Here is a 26,120-nt window from a genome sequence, read left to right as displayed (position 1 = left end):
CGTGCGCGAGCGCGCGCGCGCGTACGCTTTTGTAAAAAATATCTCTTCGCAAATATTTTTCTTCTACATGAATATACACTAACTTACGGACATATATATAGTAATATTATAACTATTATAGTTTAATTGAAAGAGGTACACCGAAAAAGATGAACATCCAAAACATATATAAATATATATATATATATATATAGGTGGTTGCTTTTTATTGTAAATATGATTTCCCCAACAAGTAAAATTGTAGAGAAATTCTGTTCGTCGTGCGGAAAATATTTTGTTGAGCCGCGTACGATTAAACGTTAAATTAAATTATACAATTAAATTAATATTAATGAAACAAAATATGAATTGAAAAATAAATAAAAAAAATAAAACACTAAAGTTATTTTAAAAATTAAATAAAACGAATTGTTTCCAAAATTATCAACGTTATATATCGAATTATAAAGTTTCCCAAATGTTTTGATTTTAAAATGGCGCATTTTTGACGCGTCAATCAACGTTGCCATTTTCTATTTTTCGAAAAAAAAAAACAAATGGTCGTACACGCGCATAACCAACAAATATTTGCAATTTTAACATTACACAACGCATACACGTATAGAAAAAAAAAAAATGCGTATCTATATTATTAAATAATTATAATAAAATAATAGTAATAGATAGATTAGTTAATCCGCATAAACGTTTCATATAAACATTTTCGTGAATAAGCGTAAGATAATAAAGAAAAAAAATATAAGCCACGTTCGTTTCTCGAGTTGCAATTACAATTACGATTGTATTATAGCAGCTATGCAACACGAGAAAGAAATTGTAATACTAGCGGTACGACTGTCGTCGTTACGCAGAATACTTTTCTGATAAAGTTTTGTTTCGTCTCGTCTTCTCTTAACTTCTTAAGAAAAAAAAAAAAGGAAAAAAATAGAAGATTATACATGAGATTATTAGTCAAGTGCGCATTGTCGAACGAAAATCAGACGAACAAACTCGGCGAGAATGAATTTGTCAATATTTTTGGACGCCATCAAACAAAATGAATGCTACTATAAAGATAATGATAAAAATTCATCATCTTTATAAGCTGCCAGGTTTAAAAATAATAAGAAATTAAATTTGGTGGTCTCGGACCCCTTCGAAGATTGCATCCACCTATCTCTGGTTTGTAAAATACCAGTGTTTATATTAAATAATAGTTATATTAATTAATAATATAACGTTTATACAAAGCTTGGCTTCATAATGTGAACAATTTATACGCATGTATTCGATTAAATGTATTATATTCTTTTTTTTTTCTAAGTCGTCCATATTTTTATGATAACTGACCATTGGTCAATAATACGCAACGAGACTTTTATTTGTTGTACTTGTAATAAGACTTATAAAGAGACAGATTATAGGCAGACAGACAGACAGACAGACAGACAGACCGCATACATATAAATATACCATAGGACACACGATCATTCATTTTGGACTTAAGTTTTAAGTTGAGGTTTTATGGAAGAAGATGAAGACAAATGAATAATAAATACATTTTGACCAGAACGAGTAAGTATATATATGTATGTGTATATACGTATATAAGATAAGCCATTTTAAATGGAATACTTTAGGATATTTTAATCGTTTATTAAGTAAAACATGTGACGATAAAAAGTGATAATTTTAATATTATTCTTTTTTTCTTCATGTTATTTCTCTCCCGCGAAGAAGAAGAAGAAATATATGTAAAATTTCCATTAAAATGACTCAACTTATCTGAACATTGGTAAACAAAGATTACCTCCTATGGATCATGACGACAATTCGTATATTTCCGCTATATTTGTAATTCATACATTTAGTTAACTCGACATACCACGCGCACACACACACATGCGCACAATCTATAATACTCGATCGTATTCGAAAAAGGAAATTGAAACTCGAATCGATCTGAGGAAGATTGATCAATTAAAACGAGCTTTCCCAAGGAACACAATGAATCAATCGAACACGATCGAGACGATTTGAACGATAGATATATTTTCTTATCAACAATCGTCGGTGGATGTGGTGGAAATTTGCGTACTCGCGCCACTAGAAAAACTACTTCTACAAGTTTCCACCGCTAATGCGGTATCCGGCACCTGAACGAATTGGACCTTTTCTTTAGGCCAACGATTTCTACCGTAAACGCAATTGAATATGTTGTAACGATTGTCCAATTCAAGATGACTAAAAGTGTTACTGTGACGTCTCTTGAGAACCTTTTTAGCCATTAGGCTTCTATTATTTTTATAAGAAAGTTCTTTCTTGAAACAGAAGAATTTCCTCAATTCTCTTTTGACACGTTTCGAACGATAACCAAACAACAATGGGCTGACGTAAGCGGCCAATACAAGAAAACACAATACGGTAACGTCGTACTCGTGAGCGATTTTATAATTATTGTAAGGTGGAAGATTTTTTAAAAGCAATAATATTTCATACGGGGACCAACAAATCAAACCCATGACTATAACTAATGCGCTTATCCTAGCAGCTCTGGTCTCCTCTCTATACCTGAACAACGAACCATTACTTATCCTGTATTTGAGTGAATTTATATAACTGGAAGTACTTCTAACACTGGAAACACGATGCAAAGTATTCTTGTTAGGTGCTGGAGTAATTGTGACGATAGGTGTCAAAAGACAAGCTGACGTTTCATTATTGTTGGTACCGTTAACTACTATTTCTCTAGACCTTCCAGTATTCTCTACATTGTATACTTCACAGTTACCATCTACTATCACTTCGGTTAAATCACAATCCGATGTTACTCCTCCTACTCCTCTTCCTCCTCCTTCATTGTAATGTTTTTCATTTTTCAACCGTTCGAATTCATTTACTTTGGACTCCCCAACGACATTTCTACGTTCTTTGGTACGAATTAATCTATCGTTTATTCTCGAACTTGGTGCAACATAAATGTCATTTATTTCTGCGTCGTCATTTTGTTCGTTACGATTAACAATAGTCTCGTAGGCGGAATACGGTGAAAGATACGTAGATTTTTGTTCGTTAAAAACCGAATTGGTCGAACGAAAACATTCTGAAGTTTCGTCCTCTTCGGTATCGGAATTTCTCAAATCGGTTATTACATTGTCGTTGTTCAACCAAGAACCTCTCTTACTTTCGCGAATTAACATTTGATCGTACATGAGATTATGCGGGGATTTTTGTCTTATATCTTCTGGTCGATCCAAATAATGATTCTTAACGAGATGATCATACTTGGTATGATCGGAATACAGTCTTGGTTCTTCATTATCCGTAAGATCAATTTTTTCTATCGATATAGCAGGAGTAATAGAATTGATATGTCCGTTGGATTTATTTGTCTCGTTTTCTTCAATATGCGAACATTCATCGGCATCCATACCACCCACGGTAAAGACAACACTACCATCACCGCCAGACGAGGAATCCTCGTTGTTATTGTTGTTGGTTGGTGGTGATGGAGAAACATGTAACGAATGAATTTCTGAAACCGATGAAAAAGAACGTCCACGAGGTATTTGACTTCCTGCCGCCGGTTGAGTCGTCTCACTGGTTTCGTCGATCGACGAGAGACTCGAAATTTTTGGTATCCTTCTAAAATCATCCAATAAATTATCCATTTGCTGATGCTGTTGTTGTTGTAGCTGCTGCTGCTGTAGTTGTTGTTGTTGTTGTTGTTGTAAGTGCTGCTGGGATTTTGAATCTTCGCAAAAACTAGCCGATGATAGTATAGGTCTAGAACCAGTCCTTCTCGTTCTTTCCGAATTTCTATGCGCAGCCGAATAAATTTTCACGTATATCCAACAGACACACGCAAACGGTAATAGGTATGCAGTTAAACTGTGCAGAATTGCATAAATCATACCATAAGTCATTGGCATTTCGTTTGAAATATTATCGTCCCCGTATTCGATCCATTCCATTTCGATATCGGTAATGGTGGTGGTGGTGGAGGTGGTATTGTTTTCGATTATGGCAACGCTTAAATTGCTTTGCACATCCGTGGACGAATTGTTAAACGTTAAATCGGTAGTAGCTGGCATAGATCGCAAATTGCAAGATAACCAAAGACTACGGGGATTTGGATTTAGGAACGCCATAATTGCAAACATCGATGAGATTAACCAAACTGAACATATCAGAATCTCGGATTTCACTTTGTCGACTTTTGCCCGATACCTCAAAGGATCCACCACCGCGAAATATTGGTCTATTGCTATCAGGAAAACCGATAACACCGATGACGTTGTCATCAATGCTGTTGCACCTTCCGAGATCGCGCATATTTTTTCTGCTGAGAACACTGACGAGTCCGGTTCCGACGTTGGCGATGCATCCATGATCAGAAGTAGATTCAACAGCCCGCAAATTAACAGGTTCGAGACAGTCAAATTCATCACGAATCTGAAAAAATAGAAATATTGGTAAAAATTAGATTAATTTGTTGAAGGCTTTCTCAACTTCTTATTCAACGTAATAGGGAAATAATATTACGACGATGATTTGATTGAGTCATGAAAATTAACGATTTATCTCTCAAAATACTAAATCAATTGATTTTATTCAATACAAATAACAGTCTCGAAAGAAACATAAGGAAAGTGTATCAGATAGAGTGTACAGGTGTTTTCTGCTTGCCTAATTTTACAAACGATCATCATCGATAATAAGAAAGAAAGAAAAAAGAAAAACTGACATTATTAATGCACACATTTGAACATTCGTTGAGATACAGTTTTGTTTTGTATTATTTCCCGTTTGCATAATAACGTTAGTCACTAGTGTGACTATAATAGAAATTTCCTAACTATTCTTGTGAAATAATTATCTCATAAATTTTTATACAACTCTGACATTAAGATAATCATTTTTCTTTACGAGTATTCTGTTTTTGCTAAAATATATTCAAGATTTATCATAATCAGGACAAAACTGTGATTAATTCTGAGATAAATTTAGAAGGTTTTTTGTTTTTTTTCTTTTTTTTTAAGTTTATATCAAAATCTATCAAAATGTTCGAACGAATCCTGTTCGAAAAATTTTCGTTAACACGAGCATGAGAATTAAAATTTTCCAATGCGAAAACTCAAGTTGCTACTACTGCGTAGCAGAAGTATATCAATTTGTTGAATAAGAAAATATTTATTAAAAGAAATCCGATGTTGTCGTAAGAGAACATTTTGGCAAAGATCGTAAGAGGGTTGTTCAAAAAGACATTGCTTTTGCATCTTTGTTGGCTCTACACCTAACGTTATTTCGTTTAGAATATTTATTTTTGGGCTTGATTTATATTCAAATTTATTTATAATCATTCTCTTACGAACGTTCATAACGAATTAAAATTTACTTTATGTTAGTAGAACAATAACGTTGTTCAAAATATTACATCGAGATATTAAATTATTTTTTTTTAAACTAAACACGTAAAGATAAACTTTTCATTCGAACGATTTGATCGAAACAATTTTAATTGTACCAATAATGAAATATTTTTCCATTCATTTTGTCATCTTTTTTTCAAATTAATATAAAACTTGCACAAAAAAATAAAAAGAAAAAGAAGAAAAAACAGGAACGTTACAAACGTAAATAATTTATATGAATTTAAAATTAATTCGACCGAGCAAATAATTATTTTTCGTGTTTATCTTTCGTTGAGAAAAAAAAAGAAAATAAAATAAAAAGCAGAACAACGACAACGATGACGACTACGACGAGTTTTCGAAATAACAAGTAATACGAAAAAAAAAAGAAAAAAGAAAAAAAATGAAAAGAACGAAAGGGAAAAGGTACTGAGATACGGTGAGAGGACAACAACACGAACCTGTTCGAAATCGTTCTCAATCCGGGTCGTATAAGAAAGGCGAGGAAGAGGATCACATTGAGAAGGAAACAGCCAAAGAGTACAAAACTCCAAATGGCGATTCCTGAATCCTGCCACCATCTTTCTAAATCTCCAAGATCCATTCATAAATGGTAGCCAATGGCCGCCGAGTTTGTCTGAAACAATTTCAATCATTTTTTATTATTAATTCTTTTTATATCATACTAAATTAAAATTATAAAGTAAACAACATAATCGTATTATCTGATTATAATTCTTTATATTATATGCCGTAAAATTGCATAATCTGCATTTTTGTAAATATTTGTATAACTATCAAAATTAATTTATAACCCCAACATTTGAAGATTTCTATAATAATAATATCGAAATAATATAATTTAATTATTATGAACAATGGTATACGAGAGTTAAAATAAAAAAACAGAAGGTTTTCAATCATAAACTAAAAGAAAACATTTTTCTAATATAAAAAGATATGCTTTTGAGATTAGAATTCAAAACTTTTGTAACTCACACTCTCTCTCTCTCTCCCTCTCGGGGTAAATTTGAAATTAAATTGAATGATTTTTTACTTCATACTCGAAAGAAAACAAAGAAGAAAAAGAAAAAATTATAAAAGATATTTATTCCATTTAATATATTACGAATTAATTTTTTTTTAATTTTATTTATTTATTTAAATAAATCTCGTAGAAATCTCGTGTTTAGTCGGGGGGAAGGGGGCTGGGACTATCTATTCTCAAAATTTACTCGAAGAAAATTTTTAAATACATTTTTTCTCACAAAAATTATTAATTAATTATTAAAATAAATACTTAACGTTGATATTCGACAAATGTAATAACGCGATTAAGGAAATTTGCTCTTTCATTCTAAGTGTGCACAATTTACAACAAAGCACATTTATCCCAAGTCACGTTTCAGCATGCATATTTTCTAGCTGACGCTTTCACTCTCCAGGTTAAAGTTCAAACTTCGCATTAGTTTCAACTGTTACGCAAAGACATTTCAAAGTCGATAGTAACCTTCGAGAAATCTTTATCGCGAGTCAGGTATAATAAAACATAAAAAGTAAATTTATTGCATCGTTCTAGGTCAGTGATGGTAAATCTTTTTTCCTTTCTCTTCCCTTCCCCTCATTGTAGAATTAAAATCGAATAAACAATTTCTTTTTTTTTTGATATTTAACGATGGAAGGTTAAATATTTTTAACAATGTATACAAAAAAGAAAAATAAAGAAACATTTAAACAAATATTCTATAGTTAAATTATTTACTCAATCTATGACGAGAGCTATAATAAAATGATAAATTTAATGTTACATTTTTAAACGATAACTACTTTTTTCTTTTTTTTGACTGTAGTCGTAATTGTGTCGGAAAAAATAATTAAATAAGAAAATTATTATCAAGTGTTGATTAAACATTTTCTAGTATAAGTATTACAACAATATTCCATATATATTAAATAGATAATTTCAAATTATTTATTAAAATATAAATATAATATTTTTTATTTATTTTCACTCTCAATTCATAATATTTTTAATCCCAAATAAAATACCATCTAATTACAAAATCATTTATTAATCGTATATCCGTAATTTATTAATCATAATTATTATATATTCATCGTATATAAAATTATTATTATTATTTTGTTTATGAATATTTCGCAAAGATTCGATGTATCAAAGGACTGCCATAAGATTCGCATTATCGTTTAACGTTTGAAGTATTTGAAATATCATCTCGCAAAAATATCGTCATGCAGGGTTTCGATAACGCTTGGAAAATAGGTTAATTTCAAGATGTCTGAAGAGAGTAGAAGGAGTGGGAGAAGAAGGTGGTCGTGGAGGGGGAAGGGAGTAAAGATGAAAAAGAAAAAGCAAAAAAAAAAGAAAAGAAGAAGAAAAAAATGACACGACCTCGATACGTAACGTGGCACCAAAGTTGAAATCCCTCGACGGGCTTTATATTTAGGCTTCCAACGGGTTTCCCCCGTGAACGCGCACCTATCATAAAAATACCTACCTCTTGCTATGCAAGAAACACAAGTCGAACAAGAATATGAGTTGTATTATCTTAAGTATGATTCGTCAATGATTTTTAACACCTTTAACACACATATTTTGTTAATTATTTTTTTATTTTTTAAATCGATTCGAAAACGAACCTAATACTTTTTTTCGTTGCGCAACCACCGTTGATTCATTCGTTCGTTCGTTCGTTCGTTCATTCATTCGTTCGTTCGTTCATTCATTCGAACGAATTTTTTTCTCTCTCTTTCTCTCTCTTTCTATGTTTTTTATTCATCACTTTCTATCTGTTACGAATAAATAATAATAATAATAATAATAATAATATATGTCAGAGTTTTAGCATTGATCTTATTCTTATTCTTATCTGGATTGACCAATCGTTGATTGCAATAATATGTATTATTAATATCGAAAGACACGCATATACACATACACATATACATATGTGTTAAGATAATTTGAAATGTTTTTCTCGAGTCTCGTGACTTCGCTTGGGGTAAAAATATTTATCTTTAGTTTTTTTTCTTCCTTTTTCTTCTTCTTTCTTTTTTCTTTTCGAAGTAGCTTCGAATTGATAAAGTCAAATAAAAGCTTTTAATGTTTATTTGTTTTGTAACTCTATATATTACTCACACACACGATCGTCTTTGGTTATTACTTTAACGATGGAAAATTTTACCAAACGTTGTGTTTTGTTTATTTGTTTGTAAAAAAGAAAAAGAAACACATTTTTCATAATATCCAATATGAATTATTTGTTTTCTACACTCGTTGAAAAAAAAAAACAGAGTTAAAATCAAAACATATAATAATTAATTTGTCTAATTAATTAATTACATATAAAAATCTAACTAAAATAAATGAAATAATTAAAAATTTGTAATTTATTAAATAATAAACGAAGTTTGAAATTGCATGAGAAAAGTTTTACACTTACGTCCAATTTCTGTCACCCCTGTTGTACAAATTACGTCCGCGTTTATGTGTGATCTTTCCCGTGAGGAAGATTTAATTCACAAAACGAAGATGCGGGTAACGTAACGTGTACAGGGTGCCCCAAAACAAACGGAAAATATTTTACGACGGAACTTTGGCACAAGGTGGAAACAATAAGGAAAGAAACAAAAAAAAAAAGAAATTATTATTAACGCGTATTTCATTTGACTAAATATTCCTAATTATGGCGGATATGATATCCAATTTTTATGAAAACAAAAAAGATAAAAAAATATTACAAATAATTTTCAAAATTCCGTACATCTTTTTTCATATCCAAATGTTTCATTGAATTTCATAAATTTATAACTAAACTAAATAATTGCAATACAAAATTCACAATAATAATTTCGAAAACAAAGGTCAAATAGGAGACACATGTTCGTACGAACATTTCTTTTTTTTTCTTCTTTTTATTATTGTTTGGATATGCTAAAAAGTCATTCCCAAAATATAACTAACTTATTCCGAGACCTGAATATAAATATATATATTTAAGTATATGTAATATATGTGTGTGTGTGTTTTTATGAAGACGAACGTGTTCGTTTCGACCTGTCAACTCTCTTTTCATCTCTTCTTCTTCTCTTTAATTGAACAAACAAAAAGTATAAAAATAAAGAAGAAGAAAAACGATATTAAAATCAGGACCAAAAACAAACAAACAAAAAATAATAATAAACGAATGAAAATTCAAACAGAAATTTGTCGAAATCAACGAAAAATAAAAAATAATCTAAAAAAAAACAAAAAATAACAAAATTATCTGTTTAAATTACAACGACTGACAATGAGATCAAGTTAACGAAGCAAATAACCTAAATGAAACAATTTAGTTGACATTATTCGATAGTTAAAAATTATTCGTATTAAATATTAAACGATAAAATGAATTTTACAAAAAAAAAAAAGAAAAAATGTTTCTCCTTTTTTTAATATTAAACCATTATAACAATTATTGACAAAATTCGAATCGTAGAGAACAAAATTATTTTATTGCGAAGAAAAATTATTAATCCTTTTATTAATTTCTTTTTCTTTTCTTTTTTTTTAATTTAAAATTTAATTTAATTTAATTTTAATTTTTTATTTTAAGTATATCATGTTCTTCTCTCTTCTCTATTATGCCGCATGCACAATGTCGACCTTCCCCCCCCGTTCCCCCACATGGTTGCTTCACTCCATTTGGCAGCGCATCAAATTTTCAAATTGAAAGAATAGTGACACGAGGAGAATGTGTTCATGGCCTGTACATAAAGAATGAAATAGAACCAATTATCGAGAAAAAGATAACAAATAATTATGGTCAATTATCAATTTTCCGAAGAAACAAAGTATATACAAAAATACGTAAAATTATCATCCTGATGAGTCACATTTAAAAACCTAAAGTAATAATAGTTATTAATTATTATCAACATTGACATTTATAAGAACTCATTTACATTTTTTCCTTATTTTTGAAACTTTACATTTTACTAGGTAAACTTCATTTTATTTTATTTTTCTTTATTTTTTTTTTGTTTAAATATCATTAAATCAAGTTGTTCCAAAAGTATCTTTCTTGAGCAGTATAAATAACAATAAAAATGAAGTAAAATAAAAAAATAATAATATCGTGTACGTAAAACTGATAAAAAGAAAGAAAAAAACAAAAACAAAAAAGGTAAAAAAAAACTTTTAGAGAACGAGCAAATATTTTATATTCATATTACGATCAATTATTATGATACACCGTGTAATATTATTTTTATCGTCATTGTTTGTACACGCCTTATCGTCTCCCGCGCGCGCGTTATGATTTATTTTATTATTAATTTTATTCGTCTTATCAATTTTAATGGTAAACGCGTAATCCGTTTCCACCTTGGGGAACATAACTAATCGTCTTATTTCAAGAACAAATAGTATTAAGAAAATAAGGAGTGTCAAGCTGCGCTCGAATTAAAATCGGTGCGCGGAAATTGCGTGAAAGAGAAAATCAAACGCATAAACATCTGGTGGTATGTTTTTAACAATAAATATTTTTTTTTTCGCGATGTCTACTAACGAACAAAACATACCTTTTTATAAGCGATTTGTTAAACCATAAATGGTGGTGTCGTAAATACCTCAACGTCTTCGACTATTTTTTTTTTGTTCATCCTTTTATTTCTAACACGCGTGTTAATCTATAAATAAATTTACTTTATTTAACATGTCTCTCGAAAAATAATAGAAGAACCAAATTGTCGGCATATTTTAAAGAGACTATTTCACACATTATCATTTTAAATTAATTAGATAATATACAAAATATTATTACTTTTATTATAATTTCATTCATATTTCATTTATTTGCCCAGCAAATATGTAATGTCATTATGAATTCCAATTTAATTTTCATAATCCAACAATAAAACCACCACCACTATTATTTATTCTTAAATAATAATTTAATAGTAAAATAAAATATAAAAATAATTTAATAGTAAAATAAATCACAATTAAATCTTCTTCTTCTTCTTCTCAAATCAATATTATAAATTAATTAATCAAATCAATATTATAAATTAATTAATCAACGAAGCAAATGATTCGGCATATATATGCCCGTAGGTCGTTAACAAATGGTTATATCAATAATTATTAATAGTAAACGTAATAAACGATTTTCTATTAAGAGCATATCGATAAATGTTAGCGAAAGAGTTAGGCACGATTCGCATAGCGTTACGAACAAAACGGCTATTCTAAAAATATCGAACCAAGCTCGCTAATCAAGTGTGCTCAAGCAAACCATACGTATATGCGTAATGTAAATACATACATACATATATACACACATATATACACACACACATATATATATAAGAATATTCTATCTTTACATATCGACTTACTTATACACATATACGTATCTATATTGTTGTTCTTTTACAACTACACACGCGTGTGTATAGTAAGTAAGACGTAAGAATAACGTCAAACGGACAAATTTAAAGCAGATGTGTATGAAATGTTGGGCGTTGAAGTCTCTTTGTAAAAAAGATGACGCACGTGTCAAGGCCAATGCACTAACCATAACCGGAGACAAGGGTTTTGATTTTCGAGAGATATATTTCCCCATACCCCCATCCTCCCCCCGCCCCATTCGTTTCCGATAGTATTTCATTTTATTCGAATTGTTTAAACTTATCGGAGGGGGATGATAGTTCTGCTGAATGGTTAAATCCTTAGAATCGTTATTCTTAGTAAACGGAAAAAGGATAATCAAATTTGCATAGTTTATTAACCGGTTGCCAAGAGGAGGATGGTCGAGAGAGAGATGAACCGAAAATTTATGGCATTTCAAGAATTTTTGGAAAAAGAAAAAAGAATCAATATTTGTAAAAAAAATTATTTCGTCAAGAGATATAAAGGATAAATATACGTACGGTTTATTGTTTTATTTTTCTTCCTTTCTAACACCACTCCCCCCTCCCACAATTTTTCGGCAAAATAAATGAATAAAATTTCGATAAATAAAATATGGAAATAAATACCAAACGTTGTTTTTTTCCTTTCTAATTTTGCGAGACAATGATTAGCAACGAGTTTTTTTTTTCTTTTTTTCAATCATTCGATATAATAATTATTGAAAATCGATATAGATTGATTTGTTTTACGCAAGGAAGAATTTTTATTGGTATTAATTTTTTGTTTTTTTGTTTTTCTTTCCTTACCTAGGAAGAATCAATAAGTATTTTACTTTACTTTCCTTCCTCATTTCTTTATCTAGTATAACAACACGTGAACAGAAAACTTTCAAATCGTATCGGCTTCTTTTCATGCGGGCTTCCGTGCGCGCACGAAATTACAAATACCCTTTTTTCTTTTTTCTTTTCTTTACTTTGCTTTTATCTCTTCCGGTATACACGATGATCTATTTATTTATCTATCTATCTATCTATCTATCTATCTATCTATCTATTGAATTTTTATATTAATTTAAAGAATCGCGTTGATGTCTTTCGAAGAATACATGAATCTAACAATTATTACGATCGATGTTTTATTACAGAATAAAAAAAAATCATATTGTTCGTTCTATCCCCCAAATTAATTACAGAAACACAAGAAAAGATTATAAGAAAAAAAAAATAATAATAATGAAAGAAATTATTATTCCCGTAAAATATTTGATTACGATAAAAAGAGAGAAATCGATGAACGAAGCGTTTTCGTGGACGTTTTATTTCAAATTATGATTCATTTGTCGAATAAAGACGAAAAAAAAAAAACAGAAAAAGAATGAAACGAGAAAAAATGTGAAAAAAATGTTTGATAAAAAATTATTATATCGAAATAACGCGAAGATTTTGGATTATTATATATCACGCTCGTTTGGAATACCTTTTGGAAACCATTGTTGGATTAAATAAAATTGATAAAAGAATTTGTCGTTGTTACATTACTCACCGTGTGTGCGAAAGAATTAGGCTTTATGATAAGCATTAACGATCCAGAGTAAACAGTGATGAACACGAGACATCTTCCTGTTGATTCCTCGTTCGTAACTTCAAAGTTGTCGTCGTCGTCGTCGTCGTCGCCAATTCGTTGGCTGTTGATTTCACTTCCTGCCTTTGAAAGACCTTGAGAAATAAAATGAGAAAGATATGGTAAATGTTAAAACACCGTGACCTTACTACATTTTGAATATATATTTATATTTTGATATATTTTATTTTATAATATTTTATTATAAAATATAAATTATTATTATTATCATTATATATTATTATTTAAATTTTATATAATATCACAATTTTAAAAAAATGACCAGAAAAAAAAAACAACAACAAAAACGACGACTCGCGTCCGCCATTTTCTCCATTTCAAATCCGTACGTCAAAATGGCGTCCATTGGTCAAACTGTATCACGAAACAAAATTCACTTTTTTGTTTTTTTAACCTCGAGAAAGATATTTTCATCGACGTGATCGTTTTAGTTAAATTAAAACGTAACGAAGAAAGAAGAATTAAAAAGAAAAAAAAAGATCGTCACGTAATAATCATCGTCACGTAAAAAATACATCGCGGTATTTATCGTGGGCTACTTTTTAAAGAATTCCGATCGTGCACAATTATCTTCTTAAGTGTTTGCTTCTAATTCCAATAGAGAAAAAAAAAAGGTTCGAGTGGACGATAAGTGTGATCTCTTTAAAAAAAAAAAAAAAAAAAAAAAGAACAAAGTAGATATGCGTGTAATATTATGTCGAAAATACGTTTCTACAAGTAGATAAAATCTAACTTTCGAGGATTCCTACAAGATATCGAACGATATCTTTGAGAGGGAAATTATCGAAAAATAGTATTTTTCTACTTGAATTTTCGAAAGAAAATCCCCTCTTTCCCCTCCCCGCGACACATCAAAGAAATTAAATAAAGTAAAAAAATAAAATAAACGGCGTTCGAATCGTAAAATCATCAATAACGTTAATATATTATTATCGTTGCGTAAGATATTACTATTTTCGTTCGCCCCTTAAAATTTGAAAAGATCATTTTGCGATTAAGGTATTTTATTAATAAACGATGAGATCACTCGCGGATAATTGAAAAATGACTTTGGAAATTACGCTAGATCGATCCCAATCTATCTCGATGAATGATTTATCATCCAACTAACATAATCTTTCGATTTCATTAGACGATAATCTACGATAGCATGATATTAAATATATCACCACCGATATATATATATATATATATATATATATATATTATAAATATATTAAATCGTTTTTATAAGAATAAAAATACAAGCTATTAACATATTTCATTCTTTACTATATTACGAAAACGATCTTTAAAAATCTCTAAAATATTTGCGATTAAATAAAGAGATTAATAAACAAAAAGAAAATGATTGCTATACGAGAGAGAGAGAGAGAGAGAAAGAAAGAGAAAAATTTATGGAGTTCGATCCACTCTCGAAATCTTGTTGCGAAGATTTTCAATCTTTTTTTCCCCCCGTGATGGAAACGATAAATCACGTCGATAAAGCCGTTTGCGTGCTTTTAAACCATCATATTATACTACTCGAAGCAGACCCTGGCACGAATCCTTGAATTTGTGGACCGTCGAGAGTTTCGCGGCTTCTCTCTCCGAACGAATATCCCAACCATTACATCTCGTTCGATCTAATTAAGAACGTACACCCTATAGAGATTGATCTCACAATTTGAATTAAAAATAAATCAATGTAATAAAAATGAAACGAGGAAAATAAAGAGAAGGATAGAGAGAGGGTAATAAAAATACAAGGAGAATAGCAATTTAAAAAAAGAAAATAAAAACAAGTTGTTGATAAGAAAAATTATATTTATAATAATAATAAAAAGAAAGAAAAAAAAAGAGAAATAATTTTAACAGGTCAATCATTCGTAGAACGAATTTCCACCGATAGAATGATCTCAATTCATATTTAAAATAATTCAAATTAAAAGGAATATATAAAATGTAATACGAATAACAATTTAAAAAAAAAAGATGCAAGGTAAATTATATTTATAACAAAAAAAAAGAAATAATTTTAACCTGGTCAATCATTAGTAAAACGAATTTCCACCGATAGAATGATCTCAATTCGTATTTAAAATAAATCAAATTAAAAGGAATATATATAATGCAATGGGAATAGCAATTAAAAAGAAAAAAGAAGAGAAAAACAAAAATAAAAAAAGAAGAAGGTGATGTAAGGAAGAATATATTTACAATAACAAAAAAAAGTAAAGAAAAAAAAAGAGAAAAACCAGGAATAATTTTAACCAGGTCACTCATTAGATGATTGGATTGTTTTGATTATACGATTTATGTATACTGTATGCTATTTTACGATGATTAAAAAGACAGGTTCCACGTGTCAAAAGTAGGCAAAGTCTAAAGATCAAAAAGCAAGAAATATTTTCTCGTTGAGGATAAATTTTTCGCTTTGTGTGTTGAACGTTAACGACCTCGTGTCAAGCAACGAACACGACCATTTTAACGCACGATCGATAGCATTTGTTTCTTCTTTTTTTCTTCTTCTTCTTGTTCTTCTGTTTAATAATAAGAATAATTAAAATATATAAATTTTGTGTGGATTGTAAAGAAAAAAAGAAAAGGATATTAAAAGTGTTAATAAAATTTACAAAAAAATTATCTAATAATATATCATTAGAAAATAATAGATTTCCAAATATTACAATTGAAAGGTGAAAAATTGTAATTGTGCTAATAAATAGACAACGACCATTCTGATAGTCATCGTTGTGGATAACACTATTACGAAATAGTGAAGTTATGTACATACCTAAATCACGTGAATTATTCCGTTGAACATTATCTTACGTAATATTCGAGATTATCTTTCCTTCTTCTTCTCCTTCTCTTTTTCTTTTAACTTTTTTTTTTCTTGTTAATGAATGTGCATTATTATATACGGTCGAGAAGAAAGTTGAAAAAGAGGATCATACGTAGTACCCCCCGGCGTATTTTCAAATTTGCCAAGACGAGAAAATAAAACGCCATTAACAAATACGATACTTTTTAAAATCAATTGTTCACAATCGAATATAAAATTAATTATTATTACAAAAAAAAAAAAAAAGAAAATAATTAACACCGTAGTTTCATATAGTTTTAATCCAAATTTATCACATACTAGCAAACAGAATGCGTATGTGAAAAGTATTTTTGTTTATTTTGCACAACACCTAACGTAGAAACAAATTGTATATTTTTTAATAATCAAAAAAGTGTTGATTTGTTTGTTACTGGCTCAGAACTTTTCAAACCTCAAACCTATCATTTTTATTTTTTTTCTTTTTCAACAAATTCGAATTTCACAATTTCAATTTATGCACGACATTTTCTGGGAATCGATTAATCGTACAAAACAAGATGTAGGTGTAAGGAAAAAAAGAAAAAAAATAAGGAAAAAAAAGAAAAGAAAAGGAAAAGGAAAGGAAAGGAAATGAGGTACTATTTCATGGAACTTTTCTCTTAATATTACTAGTACGAACTGTTGTTTGTGACACGTCACGAAACGCGTTTTACATTTCCTTATTGAAAAAGATCACGTTCGATCGTTACGCACGTTGGATCGAATGTTTCCCTTTTGCGTGCATGTCAGGATCGATCAACATTAACGATAATAATAATAATAATAATAATTATAATAATTATAATAATTATAATAATTATAATCATAATAATAAAAATAATAATAATATTTCTAATGACGAATCACGATGGTAAATTATTTTGCACAAATTATTCGTAATAATAGATTTCAGATTAAATATTAAAACTGGAATTTAATCGATGAAACGCGAATGAGATGATGTCATTTTCGTGTTTACCAAACGAGGCACGATTTAATCGAATTCATTTTAATTCTCATATTCGAGATTTCAAAAATTCCGAAATCCCATCGAGACGTTGTTGAAGGAAAATGAAAAATATATTTTGTTGAGAATATAACAAGAAATAAAAAAAAAAGAAAAAGAAACAGAAAACGTTATCTTAGAGAAAATATTAATTATAAGAATTTTATACATAATTTAGTGTTATTGACGTCATAGCTCTTTGGGTTTGACGTTATATCGAGAAATATTTAATCCTATTTTCGAGTACTATAGACGCCCCATGAATTTCTTTTTTCTTTCCAAAAATTACGACAACTGATTAACGAAAATGGAAAAATTTAAGAAAAATTTATTCATTTTTATTGTTGTTTATATAATATCAATAATATCAATAATATAACATAATAATATTAATAATATAAATTTTGTAATATTTTTTTTTTGTTAAGTTACACCATTATCATAATTGCAGGTGCATGTATATGCGTTCAGCGAAAGTAATCGACTTTACAAACACTATGATCTCATGAATATATCCGGGGAAAGTTATAAAGCATGGGGATTTATAAACTCATATATATATTTAAATTTAGCTCAATTTTTTGTTTTTCAACTTAAGTATATTCTCGACGGAAATCAAATATTATCGGAATAATGATAAATGTTCGAAGGAAAAATTTAATAAATATACTGTTAATGAATTTTTTTTTCTCAAATACATGAGTGTCGATCGAAAAGTTTTTAGCGTCCAACTTAGAAGTAATTAATTTTATTTACAAAAAAGAAAAAAAAGAAAAAAAAATAAGTTATTTCTTGTTGAAGCTTAAAAAATTGTTTTTTCAACCTACCCACTTAATGGATCAAAATAATGATTAATTGTTACTTGTACGTTGTTGTATAGTCAATTGATACCACGATGGTGTTGAGTACATAATTAAAGATATTGTTTTCAGGACACGTAAAAATAATTATTTTTATATACCGTCATTCGATTGCGGGACATGCGACAAATACGGGCATGTATGTAGATACGGCATATATAGAATTTAACAATAGGTTTTTAGTTGTTGATTTTGAAGACCTAACACTCTGTCACCCTTTTATATCCAATTTCTTTGTTTCTAATATAACAAAAATGAAACGTGAAATAGAATTTTGATAAAAAAAGAAACATTAACGACGACTGTTCTACGACGTACAATTTATATTAACATTAAAAGTAAATTTTTCAAGTAAAAATTATTAATCATATTTAATATAAAGAAAGAATATGATCGTAAGCAAATAAAAATTATAATTTTTTTAAATTATTTTATAATATACATTCTCACTGTTTTTTCGATAATTATTATCACTCGTGATAATCAATTTATTAAATAAAAATATCTGTCGCAGATTTGATCTTTCAATATTTTCAATAAACGATTCATTAAATGATTGAACGATCGATTAAAAAATTAAAAAATAAACGAACACAACCGCGATCAAAGAAGAAGAAGATGATACGAAAGAACGAAACGTTCATTACATGATGGGAAAACATTAAAGGAAAAAAAAAAAGAAAAAGAAAAAAGAAAAGAAAATAAGAAGAAATTTCTAAAGCAATTAGATTAGTCGTCTGAATAATTTTTGCTAGATAAGAATGTCCTCGTTGCTTCGTTGCCATTGGCAATGAATTCTCGTTGTAAATGCAACCTTCGAACGTTTAGAAATTAGATCTTGTGACGTGTTTGTAAGTTGGTTTAAAAATGGATAAAAAGAAATCTTGTATAAGAAAAAAAAAAAAAAAAAAAGAAGAAGAAGAAAAAGAAAATATGATTATTTCGTTTCAAATTTCATTTCGACGAAATGCAAGAGATAAAAAGAATGAATCAAGTCTCGAATATGATTTAATCAAGCCTCATTTTAGATGACGAATCATGTTGAACACCGTTAACGTCCAATCGAAATTTGAACCAGGAAGTTGATATATATATCATATTTATAATATTTTTATTATATTATATATTTAATAAATTAAATCATATACGATGAGATTGAAAAATTGCGAAAATGTGTAAAATAAAAATTAAGCACATTGCCTGGGACCTATAACCGGACAATGTGCGAAATGACAATTAATAAATAATCTAAAACGTCTTTTTTTTATTTTTGTGTGTGTGTTTTTTTAAATCATACACAAGAGTTGAACTTCGACTAAAAAAAACACTTGTAATTTTATTTAAAAATACGAACGAATTAAATATTATTTTTTTTCCCCCATGTTAAGATTTGTCAGTCAGCTCCTATGGGGCCAAAAATGAAATTTACTTTAACTGTGTTTATTTACACGTTGTTCGTAGTTTCCATTTGATTTATTCGATAATTTCTGTTGTTTTTTTTATTAGTAATTTGTTATCTACAAATGTGACGACACGCGAATATTTATTTTTTTCATAATAATATATTTCTTATCGAACACATGCCAAATGATTGTGTAATAATTTTTTCGATGTGCAATAATTGAAGTTGAGCAAACAAAAAGAATTCAAAAATATGTTATTTAGTTTGACGATTGTTTACATGTTGGACGTATCATTGATAAGAGTCGAAGTAATTTTCAAAAATCCCTCAAGATATCGATGATCGATTTAGATAAAACGAGAAGTGAAGAAGAAAGGTGACAAATAAACGAAAATTCGTAATAATATTTGTATTACAATTAATCGATTAAAGGAAAGCAATCAAGTACAACAACCAGATTTCATTTTTATAAATTGATAAGAAAATTAAATACATTCTTTTTTTTATGGAAAACAAATCTTTTCGTTTGTCGATTAACAACAAAAATTTATAAAAGTGTGAAATTCGAAAGGATTGTTTTGAAAAAAAAAAAAAAAAGAAGAACAAAATTTTCACAGCCATTTCTCGAGCATACCAAGAACGACGAATTATTTGCATTTAATAATATATTTAGCACGTATATACACTCTTTCAATTAACGAGCAAATTCTACTAGATTCTACTAGCATAAAGAATCAAATGAAAAGCACGAGTTACACCGTGGTTAACACTTTATTCGTTAATTACAAAACCCAAGTAAAAAAAAAATATATATATATATATATTTAGCATGATAATATACATTGATCACGATAATTACTATTTCGAACATAAACTAATCTGATATACATAAATATATCTATGCAATTTTATTTATCATTAATACGTTATCCCATAAAATACGTTCAACATATTATTACGTGCTACCAATTGAATTGTTTTAAACCCCATAAATAGCAAATATTAATTTATATACACGAGTGGGTTGAAAAGTGTTGAGCCTAACAAAACTAAATGGTCAAGATTGTTTTTTTTTTTGTTAATACTCAAAACTTTTCAACCCACTTTCCAACACCGCAAAGAAACTTTTAATTGATCTTTGAAGAAAATTAGATTGTACTGTATAAACTTTCAAATTATACATAAAGTATATTAAATAAGCCAACAACAAAAATATATATTTCACATAAACGTTACATCGAATTATCACAATAAATTATTAATTAAATATTGACATTAATATAAATAGATAAATTATTTGTTTTATAGTTTACGTACGTCACAGGTGTGTAATAAATCAAATTTAAACGATTAATCAACAATATTACACACACACACACACACATATAATATATTTAAATTATATATGTATTATAACACGTGATATAAAACGTGTTTAAATATAAATGAACTACTGTGATACATAAATATATTGACGAGAAATAATCGTATGTACAAAATTAAATACATATAATAAGATAGGATAGTCATTATAGCTCATTACACAAGACCATATGAAACTTGATACGACTTTCGATTCGTTATCAACGAATGATGAAAATAAAAAGAAAAAACTGTTATTGCTCTTTCAAAAAAAAAAAGAAAAGGAAGAAAATCATTCTTTATTTATTAATCATCCTCGGATGTAGCAATAACACATAATCTGGAAAATAACAAGGAATAGGTGTTTTTCTTCTAATGGGGTTTCCCCAAAGAGAAAAATTTCCATTCTCTAATATTCTTTCCATTTCTAATCTTTCCATATTCTAATCGATGATATTGAAAATGAATAGATCAAATCTAATAATGGTAGGAGACTAATTGTAAGAATGATTAAAAAAAAAGAAGAAAAAAAGAAAGAAAATAAATTGTATGGGTTAAGGCAAATTGAGAATCACTGTTGACCCTTTCTCGGATTCTTATCATCTTCATTAGTTAAAAAATCACGACAACAAAGTGCAAAATCATATTATCTCGATATAGTGAAAAAAATCGAATGACCTCGCGCAAAATTTCTATTTCTTACCAGACGAGAAAAGAAATTATGGCGGCAGTAGTACGATACTTTTTTTTCTTTCTTTTCTTTTTTTTTTTATTTATTCAGGATCACGCGAAACGTTCAAAGGAAAGACAGTGAAACTTATTGTTAACTAAAGCAAACAATCATCACTCATGTACGAAAAGAAATATTTGCTTCGTTCGCGCAAACAATCTAATCAAAAACATGCTTCTTAGTTGCCGAGGATTATGATTATTATTTTTGAAGAGAAAAAAAAAAAAGAAAAAAAAATATCCTACATCCGTTTCACAATCGACTAGCAAACGTAAAATCTATTTCCAAAACGAAATCGTAGGAATGTTTCTATCCAATTATCACTTGAACTATCGATAATTATTATCGTATACCTGATTTCTACTAGAAGCCCAATCGTTACGATTGATTATAGATACAATAGATTGAGTGGATTTTTTTTTTATTTCATTTTACATTTATGTATATTCAATATCTATTTGCAATAAATAAAATATTGCCCCAAAAAAAATATTTTTTAAAAATAATAAACGCATCAGATATTTATATATATATTAATTATAATATTAATATATACATATATATAATAATTAATATAATAATTTTATTATAAAATAAAATTATAATAAATATATTTTATTAATATTTTAATTAATTATTATATATATAAAAATGAGAAAATTCTATTTAAAATAATCAAAATGATTAATTTTGATAATTCCAACGTTAAATAATCAATAAGAAATCGTTGAAGTATAAAAAGATAAGATAGTTCAATGAACGATCGTAAGATACATCGTTATAGTGATATTTATTTCTATCTCGCATAATCGATCAATCAAAATAACGATTTCCTTCTTTCATATTATATCGAATATCAATTGGAATTCTTGAAATGGAAAGTTTATAATAAAAACTGCTTTAATGAAGGAAATAAAACATTTTTCTCTTTTTTTTTATGAGCATATAAATACGTATATAATTGAATGATACATCATCCATATTCATATCGACGTAGAAGAAAAAAAATGAACCGAATGAACGAGTAATTATGATTTCTAATATACTTTTTTATGTTAATTCGAAACAATGAGTACATCGAATAGCATTTTTTTCACGTTGATTTCCAAAAAGATGCAAACGAAACTTATTTTTTCGACTACGATGCATTTTTATTGACGAGTAAGTATTTAATAAAAAAAAAAACAAAAAAATTATTAGAATACATTTAAGATTATATTAAATTTATAACTAATAAAATTAATTAAAATCATTTTTAAAAACATAATACACGTTTGATGTTATTGTAAATTTTTCCAATATACATGCATTTAATAATTATTATTATGCATTGAACAAAAAGTAATTATATAGTTAAATGATTATAATACACATTCAGTAAATTATAGTAAATTTTGGGTAGAGTACATTATTATCTACATTTACGAATATCTACCGTATTTATATTCTTCGTGAATTTTTTAAATATTTTATACTGAATCATCTTATATACTGATCGAAACGGAAATTCAATTTACGTATGCATGTATATTATAGTATGTTAGTATTATAGATATACGTATGAGTGTTCGACGAAATAAGAAAGAGCCCTGTGTTTTAAATCTTTAGAAAGAAATAATAAATAATTCGTTATCTTTCTTTTTTCTTTCTTTCTCTCTCTTCTATTATTATTATACGCACCCACGCAATTACGTGTATGAAAAAAGAAATTTGCCAAGACACTTACGCTGTTCTTTTCAGTTTCAAAAAAAAAAAAAATTAAGCTTTTAACACCGATAAATAAGAAAAATTATTATGATAGTTGAATAATGAACGATTCGACAATGCATGTAACTTCGATCAATTTTATATCTATGCTTTGATAAAATAAAATTAATCGATTTAACTATTAAATGAACACAACTCATTGTCAATATAATAAAATATAATGATTTCAAGAGTAAAATGTTTCGATAAATTCAAAAAAATTACAATTCATTTCTATAGATTATAAAATCATTAACATATATCAATTCCAAATGAATTTTCGTATTTGCTTTTATTATTTACAGCTAGAGATAAAACTTTCTTCAAAGCGGAAGTAAACGGCTAAGGAATTTCGACCCGACCTCGATCGCAAATTGTACTCGCGATAAATCGATTAGAGAAATAAAAGAAAAGTATAGGAGGTGAGGGGAGGTGGAGGAGGAAGAGGAGGAGGAGGACGGGGAAGATAATGATCGAATTACAATCTTTCTTACAATTACCATTGCATCAGCTGATCTGTTATGTTTCTGTACGAAAAAAAAAACAAAGCCAACACATAGTATATATGAACGTATGTTTTATTCAAAAATGTAGAGTAGTAACCATAGTCGTTTATATTATAATGCAATTCCTTCTTTCGAATGAACGTTGGTAAGCTAATACAACCATAATCTTTCTTATGTTCTCACACGAGAGAGAGACACACACACACAAACATATAAACCCGATCACGGACGAGGAAACAGAATAACGGGGATTGCGTGGATTTTTCCATGCCGTTACGATACGGCCACGCTTCGAGAAATACTTCGGATTTAATGCTTGAGCTTGAAAAAGAAAAAGAAAAAGAAAAAGAAAAAGAAAAAGAAAAAAAAACGAAAGAAAAAAGACCAAAAAATCTACGAGGACTCCTAAGTTCAATAAATATCTCTCATCATAAAAGAATATAATTGATTAGATTAATTTTATTTATCTTAAACTTTCTCTCATATTAACAACCATTTTATTTCCGCCTACTAAAATACTTAAAATGCATCTGATTGGCCGACGAGATAGTTCGTCGGTGGGAAGAGATTAACTAAACTTTAAAAAAAAATGATGACGTAAAAAAAAGAAAGAAAAAAAGAGAGAAAAGAAAAGAGATAAAATATCAAGTTTCGATTCTTTTTTATGAGAGAACTGACATTTTGGTGATTTTAAAACGACTATTCTTGTCTTAGTTTTCTTATTCTTTGAAAAATTCCTAGAATGAGTAAATATATATTCTGAAAAATATAATTGATTTAAATTGATATTATTTATTAAAGATTCTTTCATCTTGACCACCATTTTATCTCCGCCGATTCAAATTCTGAGAATTAATCTGCTGATTGGTCGGATGAAATAAACCTCCGATTCAAAAAGAGATGTTTAACCTTAACAAAATTATGATGTAAAAAGAGCAAAGATAAAATATATCAGATTTTGATTTTTTAACGAAAGAACTGACATTTTCGTGACTTTAGAACGATTGCCCCTTTATTTCTTTTTTTCATCGAAGATCTATTTAAGTTTAATAAATAAAATTTAAAGAACGTAATTGATTACATTAATTTGATTCATGTTAATCTCTCCCACCTTCGCGACCATTTAATTTCCGCCTACTAAAATTCTTAGAATGCATCTGATTGGCCGATGAGATAATCGTCGGTGTGAAGAAATTAAAAAAAAGAAAAAGGAAAGAGGGTATAATGCAAAATATGAATTCTTCGATTGCGAAATCAAAATTCTCGCGACTATTCTTTACGTATTTTTTTTCTTCCTTTTTTGAAATTTGCAAAATAAAAAAATTAAATCGATAAAAAGAAAAGGATAGAAAAAATGGAAAAAAGAAAAACTAATAAAAACTCACCAATGCGTTGGAAAATATGAATTCCTGTTCAAATCTTGAGAAAAATGTTGCTTTTGCTGGTGGTGGTGGTGGTAGTGGCGGTGGTTGTGTTAGAGGAGGCGTGCTTTTGGTCTTTTCTCTTGCTCGTAAATGTTTGGTAAGAAAAACAGAGACAGAAGAAACGATGAGGGAGCTTCGACCGACAGAATGAGAAAGGGGGAAGAAGAGAATCCAAGTGAAGAGACGCTAGGAAACCGTCTGGGCCGTTGCCCTGTTTCTGCTTCTGTGTCTGTTGCTGTCAAAACGGCGTGCGTTTGTGAAGAAGGAACCTCAATAAACTTCCATATCTCTTCTACTTTCCTTTTTTTTCTCTTTTATCTTTGTCTTCTTTTTTCTCTAATCATTTAGCACTAAAAACTGCACATATTAATCGGTATACTCGAAAAAAATTAGGATTTCTTGTTGAAGAGAAAACGCGATGTACTCTCCGAGAGAATGGTACATTCAGTGTATGTGTGGTATGTATATGTGAATGTGTAAGAAAAAGCAAATCACCTATACGCGTATATATACATACAAACACACATGCGAGACACAAAGTCTGTCGTGCTCGGCCGCCTGTAACAGCGTGGATATAAGTATATATATATATATATATATTTATATATAATACACTGCAGCACGAGATACGAAAGTGTAAGAGAGAAGGATGATAGTGAAAGCGAATGGAAGAAAGCACAGAAGAGACGCTCCCAAGCTGCTTCGTGCAGTACGTCGCTGACCGAACTGAAACACGACACATCCGACCAGCGTCGTTCGGCTTTCACGACCACTCGCGTCG

The 26,120-nt window shown here is 28.7% G+C and overlaps 1 protein-coding gene across 5 annotated transcripts; it reads right to left on the bottom strand.

The window, feature by feature from the left end:
• Positions 1–1,360: 1,360 nt before the first annotated feature.
• Positions 1,361–26,120, bottom strand: LOC122521356. Of its 5 annotated transcripts, none has more exons than XM_043642012.1 (5): positions 25,835–26,117; positions 25,301–25,696; positions 13,357–13,529; positions 5,855–6,030; positions 1,361–4,434 (listed from the first exon to the last, which is right to left on the bottom strand). In XM_043642012.1, exons 4-5 carry the CDS (start codon positions 5,995–5,997, stop codon positions 2,040–2,042), a joined length of 2,538 nt encoding a protein of 845 aa, XP_043497947.1. In that variant the 5' UTR covers positions 5,998–6,030; positions 13,357–13,529; positions 25,301–25,696; positions 25,835–26,117; the 3' UTR covers positions 1,361–2,039. The 5 variants fall into 5 exon arrangements, 4 of the variants coding, with proteins under 4 accessions (XP_043497947.1, XP_043497948.1, XP_043497950.1 ...); XM_043642013.1 differs by having other exon boundaries at positions 25,301–25,689; XM_043642015.1 differs by having other exon boundaries at positions 25,857–26,117.

The sequence above is a fragment of the Polistes fuscatus genome, unplaced genomic scaffold (genome assembly GCF_010416935.1).
Source record: "Polistes fuscatus isolate 324 unplaced genomic scaffold, CU_Pfus_HIC Scaffold4, whole genome shotgun sequence".
Classification (NCBI taxonomy): Eukaryota; Metazoa; Arthropoda; class Insecta; order Hymenoptera; family Vespidae; genus Polistes; species Polistes fuscatus.
This window is presented reverse-complemented; position numbering and strand designations above follow the sequence as displayed.

Coding starts and splice junctions, on each gene's coding strand:
- LOC122521356 (XM_043642012.1), bottom strand. CDS start 5,997: ATGGATCTTGGAGATTTAGAAAGATGGTGGCAGGATTCAGGAATCGCC. Junction 4,435..5,854: donor TTGAGAACGATTTCGAACAG/GTTCGTGTTGTT, acceptor CTATTTTTTCAG/ATTCGTGATGAATTTGACTG.